Source organism: Podarcis vaucheri (assembly GCF_965113315.1).
Source record: "Podarcis vaucheri genome assembly, chromosome: 3".
Classification (NCBI taxonomy): Eukaryota; Metazoa; Chordata; class Lepidosauria; order Squamata; family Lacertidae; genus Podarcis; species Podarcis vaucheri.
Window position 1 is genome coordinate 36,274,868 of NC_138761.1, and position 17,847 is coordinate 36,292,714.

General features: G+C 41.0%; 2 protein-coding genes across 5 annotated transcripts in view; one reads left to right on the forward strand and one right to left on the reverse strand.

Moving 5' to 3' along the window:
- The window catches only part of BABAM2 (BRISC and BRCA1 A complex member 2), a 140,262-nt gene extending 127,860 nt beyond the window's left edge, over positions 1-12,402 (reverse strand). The window contains exons 1-3 of the mRNA XM_082214867.1: positions 12,321-12,402; positions 9,600-9,752; positions 4,442-4,518 (exon numbers count right to left, since the gene is read on the reverse strand). Of these exons, the coding sequence (XP_082070993.1) occupies positions 4,442-4,518; positions 9,600-9,727 (205 nt within the window). The 5' untranslated portion in view covers positions 9,728-9,752; positions 12,321-12,402. The remainder of the gene's footprint in view (positions 1-4,441; positions 4,519-9,599; positions 9,753-12,320) is intronic.
- Positions 12,403-12,551: 149 nt separating this feature from the next.
- Positions 12,552-17,847, forward strand: part of RBKS (ribokinase) — a 68,999-nt gene continuing 63,703 nt past the window's right edge. The window contains exon 1 of one of the 4 annotated variants that reach the window (XM_082214889.1): positions 12,552-12,843. In XM_082214889.1, the coding sequence (XP_082071015.1) occupies positions 12,791-12,843 (53 nt within the window). In that variant the 5' untranslated portion in view covers positions 12,552-12,790. Of the gene's footprint in view, positions 12,844-13,218; positions 13,272-17,847 lie in introns of those variants that run through there. The other 3 variants (XM_082214887.1, XM_082214890.1, XM_082214888.1) reach the window with 3 other exon arrangements.

Genomic DNA, 17,847 nt, shown 5'->3' on the forward strand with positions numbered 1-17,847 from the left:
AATTTGGAGGAGGAAAACTGATCTCTTACAAAGAGGATGCAGTGGTTAGCCGCAAAGGAAGTAGGCACTTCAGCTTGTACTCAGCACCAATCTCACAAGACAAAACCATGAACACTTCAAAATGTTCCTGTTACGACATTCAGTGACCATTTTTCATAGAATTATTCTGCTTTCAAAAGATAACAGCCACACATCTAGCAACAGGATGTTTGGTGTTCCTGTACACTGTTGTCTGCTTATAGTAATAATTTCCACAAGTGCCAATTATGAATGTCCTTTGCCCATCAAAAAACATTTTGTTCTGAACCACAAACACTGTCATTCATAATGCTTCCACATATTAACACTTTTCATCTGCTACTTATTTGCAGCTATATCACATCTATATTTGCATGGGTTTAAATATGCATTCTCTCTTAGCATAGATTTTTCATTTGAATAGATCTGACTCAAAAAAACTTGCTGCCAATCTTGCTGGATTTGTAAAGAGAGGCATGTGTAATATTGAGAAGTTGTTATATTCAGCAGACCATAACACTGAAGTATATTCTTTCTCGGTACTGTTGCAATCCTATAAGGACCCAACAATCATCATCATGGGGCAGGTCTCACCTGTTGCTTTGTAACTGTTTTAATATTTTGTGCATCACAGTCTTGTCACCTCCAACTTCACCACCATCCTGTACTGTAGGCTAGGTTAAAATAGCAAACATCATATAGACAGCTCCATGGATGAACAGCGTTTGAACTGAGGTCTCATCGTGCCTCCCTGTACAACCCTGGCTGTTTTGTTTTAAGGCACCAGGGGTGAGAAACATGTGACCTTCTAGATGTTGTTGGACTGCAACTCCAATCACTCATTGGTCATGCTGGATGAGGCTGAGAAGTATTGGAGTCTAATTACATATGAAGAGTACATATGAAGTACATAGGTTCCCCAGGCTAGTTTAAGAGCAGTACGACTTTTTAAAAAAATCATTGATGTGAAATCTTTTTCTTCATCGTATATATCCAAATACATGGAACTATGCCACTGGAATTTTACCTGATATCACAGAAAAAGCCTAATATTTTGTTTCAGACAATTCAGATACTTTTTTGTGACATAAGATGTTAAAAACATTCATAAATTGCCTAAATAATTATTCCTTTTCAGATATAATGCAGTTAGGAAAAAGCTGCCACCCGAGTTTATGTGTAATCTCAACATTTAAAGTGTATAAACACGTACTCTGGATGATAAAACATTTCCTACATTTTAGGAACACATAAGCTTCTATGCTCTACTAAAATACATAGACTACTTGCTACTTGTTTTCCAGTTGTCTTTTACTGACAATTCAGAAAGCCAGTCTTAGCAACTAGTATAAGATGGTATAATATAATTTTCTTCTTCTCAGCGATTACATGAGTATATATGAAATAGAAAAAAGGTGCAAGAGTAGCGGTTAAACAATTTACATTAGCTTACAGTATGTTCCTCTTGTTCAGATATATTGGTGCAGCTTGCACAGGTCAGAGGCCACCCAGGCACCTTAGAAATAATGTATCATTCTCATTGGGTGGCCATTTAAACATGAATGACAGAGGCTAGTAAACACCAATACAAAGAGACCTGTGCATGTTCAGGCAACTGAGAACGAAGCCCTTGAACTAGGATGAAATAGACGACTTATAAGGCTAAGGCAGTGTACACACCAGAATGGTAATACGCACGTGCGTCACACAGATCTGATTTTTCCATGCAAGCTTTTGTGCATGTCTGACAACAGAGGAGAACTTTCAAATGAACTTTGTCTCAAGAGATTTTTGTTTTGCTACACTTGTTTTGCTACACTACTGGGCAGTGCTTGAGGGAATGTATTTATATTGTGTGCTGTTGTCCCCTTGCCTCAATTAGTACTTCCTCAATCACTCCAAGTTCAGGAAATCTGAGGGTCACTGTGGGAATGCATGCAAGTATTTGTTCACCTGTGACTAACACATTTTTAAAAATCTTTTTTTAGATACGGGTTTTCCAATATACCATATTACACAAAACACTGGGTTTATTAAAAGAACTCCAATTGTGTTTGCCCCACTTTATCCATCAATTGGGAATGTCCAAATTAAACAGGGGGTAGGGAGCAATGGCTGCCACTTGGATGAGGACAATGACATGTGAATGTGAAAAACATGCACACCTCAAATCCACTTTAAACTGCTGTGTGTACACAGCCAAAAAGACTAACATCAAGCACATCAATGGCTAAGCCCTCTTCTACAGAGTAAATACTGATTTTTGAAAAATTATTTCTACACGAGGCCCAAAGAAGTCACCTGTCTGAATCTCCCACATGACAGCAAGTCATGAAAAATGATTCCCCTCATTAATATGGGACTTGGTTCATTTTGTCTAACTATCTGATATATTTTAATAAACTTACCTGGAGAAAGAATTACGTAATGAATGCTAGTGTGTCATGAGGATATTCACACCCTACCTTGAAGCAGAAGCTTGGATAAGATCAGCTTCATGTCCTTTGTATATGAGCTCCCTATGGATATTCTAGAATCTGATAGCTGGCTACCAAACCAAGCAATACTCATGACTGCTGGGAGGAGCACAGAGAGAAGAAACACCATGGTGCATATATAACAGTGAAACTGGGTGCCTTCATCTTCCCCAGCTGTTATAAAACATGCCTCTCTCATATAGGTCTCTACAGCCACAGCAGGCACTGTAACTCACCAACAGTTTGACCTTACCCTCAATGACACACTCTCCCATTGTTTCTTGAGAAAGACGGATGCCAACAACTCATAGCCTTTTTAGGAAATGAGCATCACATTTGGTCATTTACAGCAATAAACAAATTCAAAGCTATACTTGCTCCTTTGTTTCCTGATGCCATTTTTCTTTCATGTGACTTGCACAATTAACAGTTTCAAAGATCTCAATCTAATATAAAACCACACACAGGCAACAGAATGAACTCCAAAAGCGGTAACCCACAAAACCAGATGCTACCACATCATGTAAGATGCCATCTTTAACTCCACTGAATTAGATGTTTCCACCACTGATGTAATAGGTTTGGATTGCATCTTAGGGGGTGATTCACTGGCCACTTCCCACTTGCTTTCTCCCATTGACTTCAAAACACTTTCTTGGTTTATGGTCCACTTTAAGAGTGATGTGATGTGGAGTGTGTGAGAGTGATGTAGTCCAAACTGAGATCTGTCAACCAATGCCTGTACAGAGGAGACACTTACTAGAAAAGCTTCACCATTGGAACAACAACTGTCCACAAAAAGCAACCAAAAAGATCAATAGAATTAGAAACTCTCCTAAAACAGAGCCCCACATAATGCCAGAGACTGATGACTGCACAGGAGAGAGCTGAGACCTTTGGAAACCTGCCTGCCAGGCTCAATTCCTCCACCTCCCAGGACTAAGGACCTGGGCATACATCCCTCAAGGCCAAATGCCTTCCCCAGAAGGGACTCCACTGGGTTTGCTACACAAGCAGATTTTTTTTATTCTCCAGCTGCAACAGGGACAGATCTACTAGACCAACTGCCAGATCATGTCAGCTGCAGGAGAGACGAGCCCTCGTGGTTTAAAAAGACTGCACTGGAGGGGAGACCTGCCCTTCATTGCCTCATCCAATCTTGCCTCCCCATTCCCTGCACTGCACTCTCTCCTCAAGCCAGGCATTTCTTGGATGCAGAACAAGGGCTGCAATGGCTGTTGTCGTGAGAGCCAGTTCCATAAAGCCTGGAAGCTTTAACAAGGTTGGTTAACAAACTGGTAAAAGGGAATCAATGCACATGCATATTTTAACAGATATAGAAGATGCAACAGAAACACCTCTACTCTGTTTATTTAAAACATGTGTTACCCCACTCTTCAACTTTACAACTCCCAAGGCAGCTTAACAATACATGGGGAGGAATACAACATCATGCTAAGACCATCGCTCCATCAGGGCAATCATTTTGCCTTGCCAGATGGAAAAAAACCCATCCCTCCTTCCCCTGTATGATGTTCTGGTTATTTTCCTGACACCCTCTACCCCGTGAGCTGACTTCGGGGGACACGGGGGTGGGAGGGAGAAAGCCTCATTGCATGAGCAGTACTCATTGTGCAGGGTTTCTGCTAATGGGACTCACTGGTTCAATTACGTTCATTAAAAATACACAAATAACCAAATGGTCAGCATATTAAAAAATAAACACATTGCTAAAAGCAACAGAAATGAATTTTCATAAACCACCACAATTAGAACAGAGTTAACAAACATTATAACATTTAGGGGAATAGAAATGTTTTCTATCAGTCTTGTACCAAATGAGGGTTCAGCACCATGAAAGCCTCCCTGGGGAGAGCATTCCATACAGCAGGCACTTTCCCCAGTTAGTCTCAGAAGGTAGTTGACTTTAAAGTTTGAGCACTTACATTTTAGTGTTTCTCCAGCATATGGAATATGCAACTTAAAGCGATCACAGCTGGGCCCAAGAGTCAAGGACATGCAGCTAGAAGGGAAAGAAGATAGAATTGAAGGACCAAGATGCACACAATATCAGAGTCTGACCAATGAGCAACACATGCCCAGATTAAATGACAAAGGCATTAGATAAAAGCATAAGAAAACCAAAGTAATCAGAAATCTGAAAGCCATGATTGGTGTCGGCTTTTATTTACTGTAAAGCACTCAAAGTATGTAAAGTACTTTAGAAATAAAAGCACAGTACAGGATCTCTTGTCCATTCCAGTTGCTCCTGTTAACAAATAAAAGTAGGAAACTGCTCCTCATCCACATTTCCTTATGTGTTCTTCAATACTTTTATTATTGTTAGCTGCTCTGAGCCCGGCTTCAGCTGGGGAGGGCGGGATATAAATAAAATTTTTTTATTATTATTATTAATGGCTCCTGTCCAAAAAGAAAAGAGCAATGGCTGCAACAGTTCCTCCATATATTGCATGTGGACTTGCTTTCTCTCAAGGAAAACATCCCCATAATATAATAAAATACCTAATACATACCTCAGATGGCTATTACAGCTGCAGTCCTATGCACTGCCATAGGTGGGAGTTCAATGAATACAGTGGGGGGTTACATAAAAGTAAACATGCATAGGATTCACTTGCCTCTTTAGTAAGCCATTCAATAACCTTCTCAACCCTTTTTTAACTGACTTTTATACAATACAAAGAATTATTCTGTGTTGTTGTCACATTTATGCTATAGCCTTGCCGTATTCGGGGTTTTTCCTTGAAGTTTTCATTTATAAATATGTATGTCTTTATTATCTTATATAACATCAGACTTCCTCCCCACCCCACTTCACACATCTGACAAAAAATTCAAAAAGGTTGGTTTAAAAAAAAACCAAAGCCGTTTGGGGATTCTCTGTGAAGAGCTGCCAATAGGGATTATCTAAAAATAACTCCAGCGTACTGCCATGGGCACCTTTGGCCATGCTCAGTGTCACTGCTCACCACTAAACAGTCATCACATGTCCCCAAGATGTAGAGAGGGAGGAGAGAGTTGGCAGTGGATACAGAATCAAAATCAAGCAATGAGTGACCACCAGTGCATGAGAGGGTTGCACCCCAAGCAGAAACACTGGCCTGTGAATAATTTCCCTCGTGGTCTACCATTAAAGGCTCCACATTTAAGTTTCGCCCCAGCATGGCCTGATATTCTAAACACCTATTCAAACTCATGGACAGATCCATCTTTTGCACTGAACTCCCAACATCCATTGAAACGATCACAAATGCATGACATTTAACTTCACAAGTTCCCTATAACACATCAGCAGCAGATTATTGCTTATTGGACATCATACTGAGCTGTAGCTTGACATGTGATTCCAATCTTCCTTGTAAATCATAGATTTGAAGAGTATTTAGTCCAGCCTCATGTTCAGAGCTAGAGCATACCTAATAAAAGGTTGTCCCCACCCCTGTAAGTAATTGGGTTCCTTGTCAAACTGATCTTTCAGGTATTTCTTCCAAGGTCTCATTAAAATCTACCTTCCTATAACTTGCACCCATCAATCTAGTCCTGCTGTCTGGGGCAGCAGAGGACAAGTCTTTGCTCTCTTCATTTGACAGCTCTTCAAACATCTGAAGAATGCAATCATGCCCACTGTCCCTGCACCCTTGTCTTCTCATCTTCTAGATAAACATACCCAGTTGGAATAAAAAAGGTATTTCTGATTTTGCAAATAAACCACTTCATTTAGTTCACTACAGAATAGCAGGGGGAGAAAGGATAATATACTTTACGGTGTAATAGAGAGAATAATAAGAGCATCCTTAAAAGCAACACTAAGTATTTTCCAGGCTGTTAAGATTCTGCTTTTTAAAACACACACACACACACACACACACACACATATATATATATATATATACACACACACACACACACACACTGGTCTAGAAATGAGAGCTAACAGCAGCTGCGGCTACATTTTGTCAAATTACTTTTTGATAAAGCTACACAAGAGATTTCAAAAGCAGGTACTTTCTGAGCAAAAAGTATTAGTTAGCAAAATACTTTTAAGGAGCTACAAATGCTGTCAAGAGAAAAGGAAGTAGTAGTGAGAAAATTGAGCATTAATAGTGGTTCCCAAGATATAAATCAAATAGATGCAGGCACCATACAAGAAAACTGAAGCATATCCTGCAACATTTCCTGGTTGTGTAAAGTCGTATCTTGCTTGCTTTTGCTCTGCCCCCATCCACAGAGTAGAGAAAGCTTATCCACAAGTTTGACGTATCATATTATGAGCCTTCTGTAACAGTAGTTCTAAAATATTAAACTTTGGCTGCTTTGGGGGGAGAAAGTGTCTTGAAGTTGTCCAAATTACACATTAAGATACTTAAAGGCAAACTCAAACTCATTTCACAAAACCAACACAGCTGTGTTAGCACCAAAAAAATAAGATTTGGAAATATGACTGCCCCTCACTGCCCCTTCTGCTAAATAATGGCAGAAATGCTGTTAGTAAGGGGTTCAGCTTATCTAGGCTAAATAGACAGTTGCCTTGTTGTAGCAGAGTTTAACTCTGCCTGATGGATCAAGTTTGCAGTCTGAGAGTGCTCCTGGATCCTGTAGGCTCCAAGAAGCCAAGGTAGCAGCCATGGCCAGAAACATTTACATCATGCTTTGGCTAGTATACCAGCTGGACCGTCTCCTAGAAAAGGCCACCACTATGCATGCCATTATCAACTTTGGACTGGACTACTGCAACGTACTATATGTGAGGATGTTTTCAGACACTTTGATCAGTACAGAGTGCAGAAGATAGAGTTTGTGATTCAGATGAACCAGGATTATTCACTGGTTGTCAATTAATTTCCAAGAGTATTTCAAAGTGTTTCTTTTACCTTGATGCCTGTCCCCTTTTTAATTTTTAGCCAAGCCTGTAAAGCTGAATGCGCACAAGTTAAATGTATTTAAGTTGCGAGTTATCTGTGTTGAAATGATACGGTCATTATGCCTGGTAGCCACTGACAGTCTTATTTTTCAAGCCACTTTCAAAGATGTGGCTATCATCACATCTTTAACTAAGTGCTGTGTGCAAAAGTGCATCCTTTAGTCTGCCCTGTATCTGATGACCCTTTCTTCTAATATTATGATAGAGAGAACATAACATATCTTTCTCCACACAATGCATAATCTCTCACACACCTACCATGTCTAACCTCATTCACCTTTTTTACAAGCTAAAAAGACGCAGATGTTGTAACCTGTCCTTGAGCCCCTTCCTTGATCATTTGGCTGCCTTTTTCTGCAACTTTTCCAGCTCTGCAAAATCCTTTCTGAGACATGGTGACCAAAACTGTACACAGTATTCCAAGTGTGGTTATTTGGTATTGTTTTGCCAGTTTTATTTTATTTATTCCTTTTCTAATTACACCCAATGTGGAATTTGTACCTTTTCAATAGCGATGCCTAGATTTGCAATTCACCGCCCAGGTGAGCCACACCTGGCTCCCTCTTTCAGATGAACATGTATGACTTAGGCAGTGGTCAACTTCAGTAGTTTTGAATTTCACTACTGCTGGTGTTTCTATTTATTTATTTATTTTACTATTTTTTATGAATTTGTTGGTTGGTCGTTGTTTATTTTTATCTTATTATGGGCATTATTAGTCACCTTACGTGTCTTTAAATAAGCTGAAAGAGACGGCATAAAATATTTAAATAAAATAGGTTACAGGGGAGTTTCCCAGAAAAAGCAAGACCTATTCTATATTAAAATTATATGAGCAAATCCCTAGGTTAAGAACGTGCTTATTATGTTGTGTGAGCTGTGCTCAATTATTCCCCACAGCTCAGAAATGTCAGCTGTCAGAACAGACCCACTAATGAAGAAATCAGCACAGAAACATGTCATAGTGTTCGTGCTTGACAGCAGTGTCAGCCACTGAAATTTATTACTATTGCTTCTCTAGACTTGTGGTTGTGGCTGATACAACACCAAGTTATGCTGAGGGTTCATTGGACATCAGTAATGTATGCAAAGTTACAGCTACCATCCTATATCTATTGCTGGCCTTCTGGCCAGGTAGAAGAGTCATGTTTAGGAACATAGTTCACCTAGCTCAATACATTGTATGGAAGCAGCATTCCAGGGTTTCAGATAGGGATATTCTCCCTATGTAAAGATTTTGGAGACTGAACCTTGGACCTTTTGCTTGCAAAGTATGCACTATATCACTAAGCTGCAGTTCTTTCCTAAAATAAAAGTTCTTCCTCAGCCCAATCCTAGTCCTAAGGTAAAAAAGGTAAAGGACCCCTGGAGAAATAAAACTAGTCAAATTTGACTATGGGGTTTGGTGCTCATCTCCGCTTTCAGGCCGAGGGAGCCGGTGTTTGCCCGCAGACAGCTTTTTCGGGTCATGTGGCCAGCATGACTAAACTGATTCTGGTGCACGGAATACCGTGGCAAGTGCCAGAGTGCATGGAAATGCAGTTTACCTTCCTGCTGCAGCGGTACCTATTTATCTACTTGTGCTGGTATGCTTTTGAACTGCTAGGTTGGCAGGTCCTGGGCAAAGCAACGGGAGCTCACCCCGTTGCATGGATTTGAACTGCTGACCTTACGATCAGCAAGCCCAAGAGGCTCAGTGGTTTAGACCACAGCACCACCCGTGTCCCTAGATCTAGTGCTAAACCTCCATCTAGCATTATTGCCAACAGTAAAAGATGAAAGGTGGTATTCAACAACAAGAAAATTCTTACACAATATAACTAGCATTTAACAGTAACATCTTAAGAAAAGTTAACTTTGGGGAAGCCCTATTTTCAGATTATGTATAGCCAAATACTTAAGACAGGCATTTAGGGTTGGATACAAAACCAAATGTGATATGGAAATGAAATGCTCAAACACATTAGATTCATTTCTGAAATCAATTACCAAGCTCTACCAATGAATAATAATATTAAATCCAATTGTGTTGCACTACACATCACGATTTCTATAGCCTTGCTAAAACTTCTTAAATTTCTTCATTCCAAATAAATTGAATGTGATTACTGACAACAAAAATTGGCACATAGACATTATTTGAATTCATTGAGGGCACTTACCCAGATTTCAGATCTGTAATTCTTAAACAGTTAGTTGCATCCAATCCGACTTTTCCATTCCTGACCACATTAGAAACAAAAGGAGAAAGTGCTGGAGATATTCTGTGCAAAGCAACTTCAGGTGACATCCTAATCTGCAAGGAGCACACAGTTCTGCAAGGAAAAATAATTGTGAACGTATCAAAGAGTAGCCACACCATTTCTATACATATTTTAAAAGAGACGACTCTTGAGACCTGACACACAAGGCAGGGCCAAAGACAAGGCAAGCAAGGAAAGGATGATGAATGCAAGCAACTTTTTAAAAAAGGCTGATGCAAGTAGGGGCCAAGGGAAAGGAAATGGAAGCAAAGCCTGCTGGGAACAGGGGGCACATTTGGGCTAGCTGCTGCCCATCCACTTGGCTATGGTCCACAGTTATAGCCACACAACCATTTGCACTCCTAATATTTAGTAAGCATCTCACTCATAAAACATGGTTCTCTCATTTTGTTCAGTGGTCCATTATAAAATACAACACAACTTATGACCTAACAAGATGAGACTAGCCCACCACTGACTTGATAAATCTTCTGGTTCTGCTGGTTGCTTGGGGTGACAAAAGCAGAGGTGGAGGGGTGATTGTCAGGCTCTTGGCAGACAACTGTATCCAGCTGATGGGCTGTGCTCAACTCAGTGTGTCACCAGGCCTGATAGTTACTTCAGCAGTTGGACAGTGCCCTTTTTATTAATCTCTCAATGAGTTTAGTGACCATTAACACATTTTAAAGTTTACCAGAGTATAAAATTTACCTACCATTCCAAACAATTTACTAAAATACCTTGTTAAGTCAGAACCAAGATCAAATATGCTGTGCTTATTATTTTTATCCAAATAAAATTGAAAAAAAATATTGGGAGAAAAGCGTCTCTTAGTAACAATAGAAAACTTAACGTGCTTTGAATTTCTGCCCAAATACTACATATGAGATTGCATTAAACTCTGTAAGTAGTATATAACAATATTCATATAAAAGTGCAGAAGACTACAGTGCTGCAAACAAAACTGAACATTTCAGAAATAAGATAAATGGTTAAATGCCATTGAATCATTTCCCACTTTTATTTACAGATTCATAAATTTATAAATTGTTTACACAACCCTCACATGAAGCTGTCTTATCCCAAGTCAGAGCACTGGTCCGTCTAGCCCAGTGCTGTCAACTCTGACTGGAAGCAGTTCTTCAAGGTCCTATCCTCATATCGATGGTAGGTAGCTGGCACTTGTTTTTGTAGGGCACCCTTACCTTTGACAGCTATGTGTTGTAAAACTCAACAGTTTTCCTCAACGTAACATAAAATACTCATACTTGGCATGCACAAAATAAAAAAAATTCCTTCCAGTAGCACCTTAAAGACCAACTAAGTTAGTTCTTGGTATGAGCTTTCGTGTGCATGCACACTTCTATATCTGAAGAAGTGTGCATGCACACGAAAGCTCATACCAAGAACTAACTTAGTTGGTCTTTAAGGTGCTACTGGAAGGAATTTTTTTAATTTTGACTATGGCAGACCAACACGGCTACCTATCTACTATTGGCATGCACAGATAGCTGTTCAAGCGCCGAACGCACACTTCACACACGTCATATCACAACAACCTTACACAGTAGACTAGAATTATTATACCTGTTTCCCAATTTTGAAATGTTAAAATGACTGTAAAATTAGTGAAATGTATAAACTTGAAAAGTGTGTGTGTGTGTGTGTGTGTGTGTGTATACTTAAAAGAATTATTATACCCATGATTCTAGATTCAGGTAGGTAGCTGTGTTGGTCTGACGCAGTCGAAATAAATAAAGAATTTTTTTGGTCCAGTAGCACCTTAGAGACCAACTAAGTTTGTTCTGGGTACAGTGGTACCTCAGGTTAAGAACTCAATTCGTTCTGGAGGTCCATTCTTAACCTGAAACTGTTCTTAACCTGAGGTACCACTTTAGCTAATGGGGCGTCCTGCTGCCGCCGCCATGCGATATCTGTTCTCATCCTGAAGCAAAGTTCTTAACCCGAGGTATTATTTCTGGGTTAGCAGAGTCTGTAACCTGAAGCGTCCGTAACCGGAGGTACCACTGTATAAGCTTTTATGTGGTCTCTAAGGTGCTACTGGACCAATTTTTTATTTATTTATTATACCCATATTGCAGATGCAGCAGATCCAGTTAAATGGCTGCTTAAGCTCATGACAGAGACGATGCCTGAGCCAGGGGACTTATCCACTACAACTGGCTTTCTACCTGTAGCAAGAATGAGTGGCACATGAGCCCAGCAAGGGCACCAGCTGCTGCGATCCTGCAATCTATTAAGAAGCACAGGAAACGGGTATTATGAGCAGCAGTATTGATTCATAAATTAACAGCACCTACAAGTAAGTGCAGCACAAGCCTTGCACACAATTGGTAGTGGCTGTTTCCTATAAAACGGTCTCCCCCCCGTCAAATGCCCAGGTCTGAGGGGTTGCTGTCCCTCCCCCCCCCACCCCCCCCAGCCAAGCCAAGCCCCTTCCTTCATGCTTTGCTCCCCTAATAAGAAGAGAAAGAGGAGGGGTGGAGAAACCCCACCAGCATCCACCCACCCCACCCAGCCTGAAGGGGGAACCATCTTTGCCCCCCACCCCACCCCCTGTTGCTGTGTGTAAAGGGAGACTGCACGGGGGGGGGAGGGGAGAAGTACGGGCAAACAAACCTCCAAGAAACCCAGCAGCTGCGACTCGCCTTGCCCCGCGCGCCTGCGTAGACCCTCCCACTCCGCCCGGCACGCTCCTGCGTGCGCGCCCGCGCGCCAATCTCCTGCAGAAAAGCCAAGCGCGCACCCGATAGGCAGTTTTTTTTTTAAAAAAAAGAAAATCGGGTCTTCCGTGGATATATAGGCGACTAAAGCGCGCCTGAAGAAAAAAAAATTCGCGCCCGTTAGAACGGGCAGCAGAGTTATAATGGGGTGCTCTGATAACGGTGTGCTGAGCTCGCTCCGCAGTCGAAGTTCGGGAAAGCGCAATGTAAAAACTCAGGCGCCTTGGCGGGCGCACATAGCGGGCAGGCGAAGGACCCCCCCCCCCGTGGCAAAGCGGGGTGAGCGGTGGTTGGAGAGGTAGTGCCCAGGCAGCTCAGGTAGATGCGAGTCAGGTTAGGTGCTGTGGTCCTAAACCTCTCTCTGACATGGCAGCTGCTGAGGTCGTGGTGGTGGGATCCTGTATGACTGATCTGGTGAGGTTAGTATGGCAAATGGGAGCCTCTGCTACTGCGCCCCCTGTTTTACCAGCTGGTTCGGTTTTCTTAAGGCTCTTACAGCGAAGTGGCTGCAGAGTCCAGGGAGAGGAAGGAGGCGTGTTGGAGGCTGCAGCCCTGCAAGCCCAAGCCTCTGGAAGCAGAGAGAAGGGGGGAAAGAGCAAACTCTGGTCTTAGTGGCGAAGTTCATCATGGCCAACTGGAATGGAAAGAGTTGCAAAGACAGCAGGAGCCCCAAGAGAACTGGTTTATCTCTTCCCTCCACTGCAGTTTGCTTGAGGGGCTGATGCCAGGTGGCAGTTGAGGGGCCCGAAGGACCTGATATTTCAGCAGAGCTGACAAAGGGTCTCTCTCTCTCTCTGCTGCAGCCTAGTAGATATCATGAAGGTTTCTTCTGAAGCATGGCTAAGATGTACACTTGGGAGTAAGTCCCTGTAAACTCTGTGGGTTGCATGCAGCAGTACACTGATGTGAGCCATTCTGCTAGCACAATTTCTCTTTCCACAATGGAACATTCTCCACATTTCCACACAACCCCAGCTTGTTCTGGGTCCTGTCCCTCACTGCCGCCAAACCCTCTGGAGCAGACGTAGGGAAGAAAGTAATGAGTAATCCTTTTTCACTTGCACCAATTTTGGAACTAATTATTGCACTAGCACAACTGTTTCATTGCATACCACCGGTGCTCCCCCCCCTTAAAAATGTTTAGGGGTACTCTCATTTTGATTCAAGAAAATCACCATTTTATAGTTCAAATTGGGGGGGGGGAATACAGTAAATGGACAAAAGTACAAAGATTAACATAATGTTTATGGGTATGCGTACCCCTGCACCCCCCCAAAGAAACCCCACTGCATACCACCCAGTGTGACTTACTTCTGAGTAAATATGCAGAGAGGTGGGTTTCAATGGTGCATGCTTAGGATCATGCTCCTAATAAGTCCAAAATAAATACTATCCTTTTGTAATTGCAGTTGCCTCTCTGCACATATTGAACTGAAGTAGGAAAAAAACTTTATCTGTTTGTGTGTTGATTGTGAATACAAATTGTAGTTAAAGTACCTCCACGATTCTTTCTGGAGCAAAAATCAACTTTAATTTGTGAAAACATTCAAGCTTTTGAAGTAATTTTAGGTTCACATAGCTTTTTTTGTGCAAGAGGGAGAAAAAATTGAAGTTAAGCATTTGCATAGTCTTATAGATCAATGTATCCCAATGAAACTATCACCGTGGACTTTGCCTTTTCAGTTCTCAGGAGTTAATACGTTAATAACTCATAGTGTGATATACAAGCAGAACTGAAGAGTTCAAATTCCTCATGCTCAGTGTGACTCAAGTAACCATATTCCTTCCAACTAAGACAAAAGTACCTACTTTGCATCATGTCCACTGATGAAAATGAAATAACCTGCTGTTTATACAGGAAGGATAAGGTACAGTCCACAATGGATCCCATCTTCTGCCATTATGTATTCTCCATTCCCTGACATTATTTACTTAGTATCCCGTTTTTACCAGAGTTAAAGAGAAGTTCACAACAGTCATAAGATGTAAAAGATCTATCAATAGCCTTACAGGCATAACGACAAACAAAAAGACCCCCCAAGAACATAGGAAGCTACCTTATATCAAGTCAGGCTATTTGCCCATCTATTCTTTCTGGGTGTGGCTTTCCAGGGTTTCAGGCAGGGATGTTTCCCAGCATCTGCCACTAGGTCCTTTTAAGTGGAGAACCTGCATGCATCGCAAGCGCTCTGCCGCAGAGCTATGGTCCAGTGGAAACAAGGAATATCTGCCTGATACGCTTTTGCCTTCCTACTGCAAATGAAAGTATTGTTCTGAGACCACTGTGACCTGCTACAGAAGTGATGGGTGACTTATGTATTTAGTCAGTAATTCCCAGGAGCACTTTCTTCATTTGATGGATTGTTGATGACTGCTTCAAAATTCTTACAAGTGTCTTTCAGAGGATTCTGGAGCATGTTCTAAGGCAGTAGCCTTGAATAATTTCAAACCAGGGACCCACCTTTAGCCCAAACATACATTGGGAGACCCATTTCTTTTCTCTTTTTTGCCACCTGCTGTTTCAAATCTCCTTAGATCATGGCCCCATGTTGGGTCCCAGCTCATTAGCTGAAGATCAGTGGTCTAAGGCAGAGATGGAAAACTTTGGACCACATGTCTCTATCTGGCCCTTAAGACTATCCCTGTTCCTCTGGCCACATCTCTTACTGGCCCTACTCAAACCCTCAAGTAATTTTGTGTGGCTAGAATGTTTCCTTGGTCTCCAATAATTTGTCTTGTTTGGATGAGGGCTGGAGAGGTGTATGTGTGTGTAGAAACCTCTGGTATTTGTGTGCCTGAAATGTAACCTGTTGTGCAAAAGTAGGTCTTCCATCCATTGTTCTTCCCACTACACACCAGTGGCTCCTAGAAGGTTGTCCCTGAAAGAATGCAGTCCTTGGACTGGTAAAAACAAAAACCCTCCAACCCTGGTCTAGGTTGCAGTTGGCTGACAAGCACACAGCCAGGTTTGTTAAGCTCACTTGTCACCCTAGATTGCTTCCATTACTTTTCTTCAACTATGCATTTCAGGGTAAATCAGTAATAGTTCCCCAACAGTCTTTCAGGCAGCATATCCATAATTATCTATCATCTCATCAAGAAATTCCTGAAGAGTTTCAGTTAAATCCCAGAGTTACTCGGAACACACTTTGCAAATACTAATTTAAGCAAATATTTGGAGCAGATTACATATTGTTTCCTGCTTGGCAGGGGGTTGGACTCGATGGCCCTTGTGGTCTCTTCCAACTCTATGATTCTATGATTACTGCTAATGAATAGCTTTTATGTTTGTTCCCTAAAACTAATTAGACAGGGAAGAATAAAACTAAAATAAAAAATAAAATAAAATAAAAATATGCCATCTTTTGCAAAATTAAAAACACTTTTGTGTCCACACTGACTTAAGTACAACAAAGAAAACACTAAACAGATTGGTTTAAAATCTGAAACTTATGGTTTATTGTGATGTTCAAACACACATTGTTTCCCCCCACTGCATTCTGTTGTATTGATTGTCAATGTCAGTGACTCTATAAAGCACCCCTGAATTTTGGCATATGTAGGTTTCTTCCCCCGGAAAGTTAAGGCTATAATACCATTACATAATTACCTGGGAGTACATTTCATTGAATTCAGTGGGACATATTTGTGAGAAGCGATGCATAGTATTTCACTATAAAAATGCTAAAAGGCCCTCATGAGACCTTGTTCTTTCATTTTGTATAAGAAGGCTAGCATGTTTTGTGTATACTGTGTTGAGGATTGATGATAAGCCTTTAAATGTTAGAATTTTAAATGTCTGTTGGTGGCATTGGCATTTTAATTGTTGTTAACAGTGGGAGAGACTACGGTATGTCAGGTCTATTAACACCTGGCGCTCTAGAAAAGGGATGTTAAAGCTAGAATAGGAACCTGTGGCCCTCCAGATGTTGTTGGAGTCCAGTTCTCATCCACTCCACCTGCTGGTCCAAAAACTCTCTCCCCCATTTTGCTCTAGAATTTAGGAAACTATGTGGGAATAGAGGATTGGGAATGGCTTACTACAGCCCTACCCTCCAGTATCCTGCCAGTAAGTTGAGAAAACCTTCAGTCTTTAGCTCATTACATGAATCTACACACATATTGCCTTATTCTAGTGGAATTTAATTCCGGATCAACATATATGCTCATGCAACATTGCAGGAATTCTATAGAATGGCAGTGAAGGGAACTTAGAGATGGTCAGTATTGGCTTAAGATCTGCATAGCATTTCATGCAGTTGAGAGTTCCAGTACACAAGGCTAGTGAGAATGAGACACACTAAAAATAACTGAATTTAAAATGGAAAATTGTTGTAATAGATGAAATTAAATGCAGAGAGCTATGCTGAAACAATCAGAGCAATAATATTGCTTCCTTCTAATTTTTTTGAGAACAAGAAAAGTTGCAACCCTGAAACCAAGCACGTATGCTTGTTGTGGGCAAACAATATTTCAGTTCTTACCCTCTCATGGGGATTCATTTGCGTCTGGCTTGCTATTTTCACCACCCAAAAATAGGAATCGCATCCTGATTTCTAGTCCTATCTTGTACTCAGTTCTGTTAATAATAATTTTTAATAGGCTGATTGGCTGAGGAGGAACAATGAAAAATATATGCCTTAGATTTTAGGAAATGATAAAGGCAGCATCAATCTACCAAAGCTTAACACTGAGTAACAATAAACCATAATCATAAATACATTCAAAAGATAGGCAGAGCAATCCTATACTTTATTCTGCCGGAAATGGCTCTGCGAATGGAGGCATCTGCAAGTGTATTAGAAGAGTTCTGCTGGCGTATTTGTCATGCCACCAGTGTATTTGGCATTCCACCAGCATAGCATTTATTTGAAACATTGATATGCCATCTTGAAGAGTAAACTCTTCCAAAGAGGTTTCCAATAAAATTAATATATAGTACAATATACTCACAAGTAAAATATCAGCAAACCAACAGCTGATAAAGCAAGCAACCCACAATTTACTAAAATATAATTGCAGCCAACAATTGGCAATTTACAACATAAAATCTTACTAAAAAAAATAAATAGCAATTAATACTGGTAGGTTTAAAAATGCAAGTTTCAAAATAAGGCAGGGTTGACTCCTTCCAGACCTCTACTTGCAAGGAGTTCCACAGGCAGGGCCTGTCACTCCAAAGGCTTGATCCCTGGTTGAAGAGAACATAGCCATCAGGGTTAGTAGCCACGGACAGCCTCATCCTCCATGAATTTGTCTAAGCCTCTTTTAAAGCCGTACACGCATAAAGCTGTATGTAAAAGTGTATTTTAGCTTCTTATACCACACAGACCTATTGTGAAGCTCAATTATATGTGGTGGCACCTGGTTCCAAACATCACAGCAAGCAAATGGCGTAGTTCATGGGTAGGCAAACTAAGGCC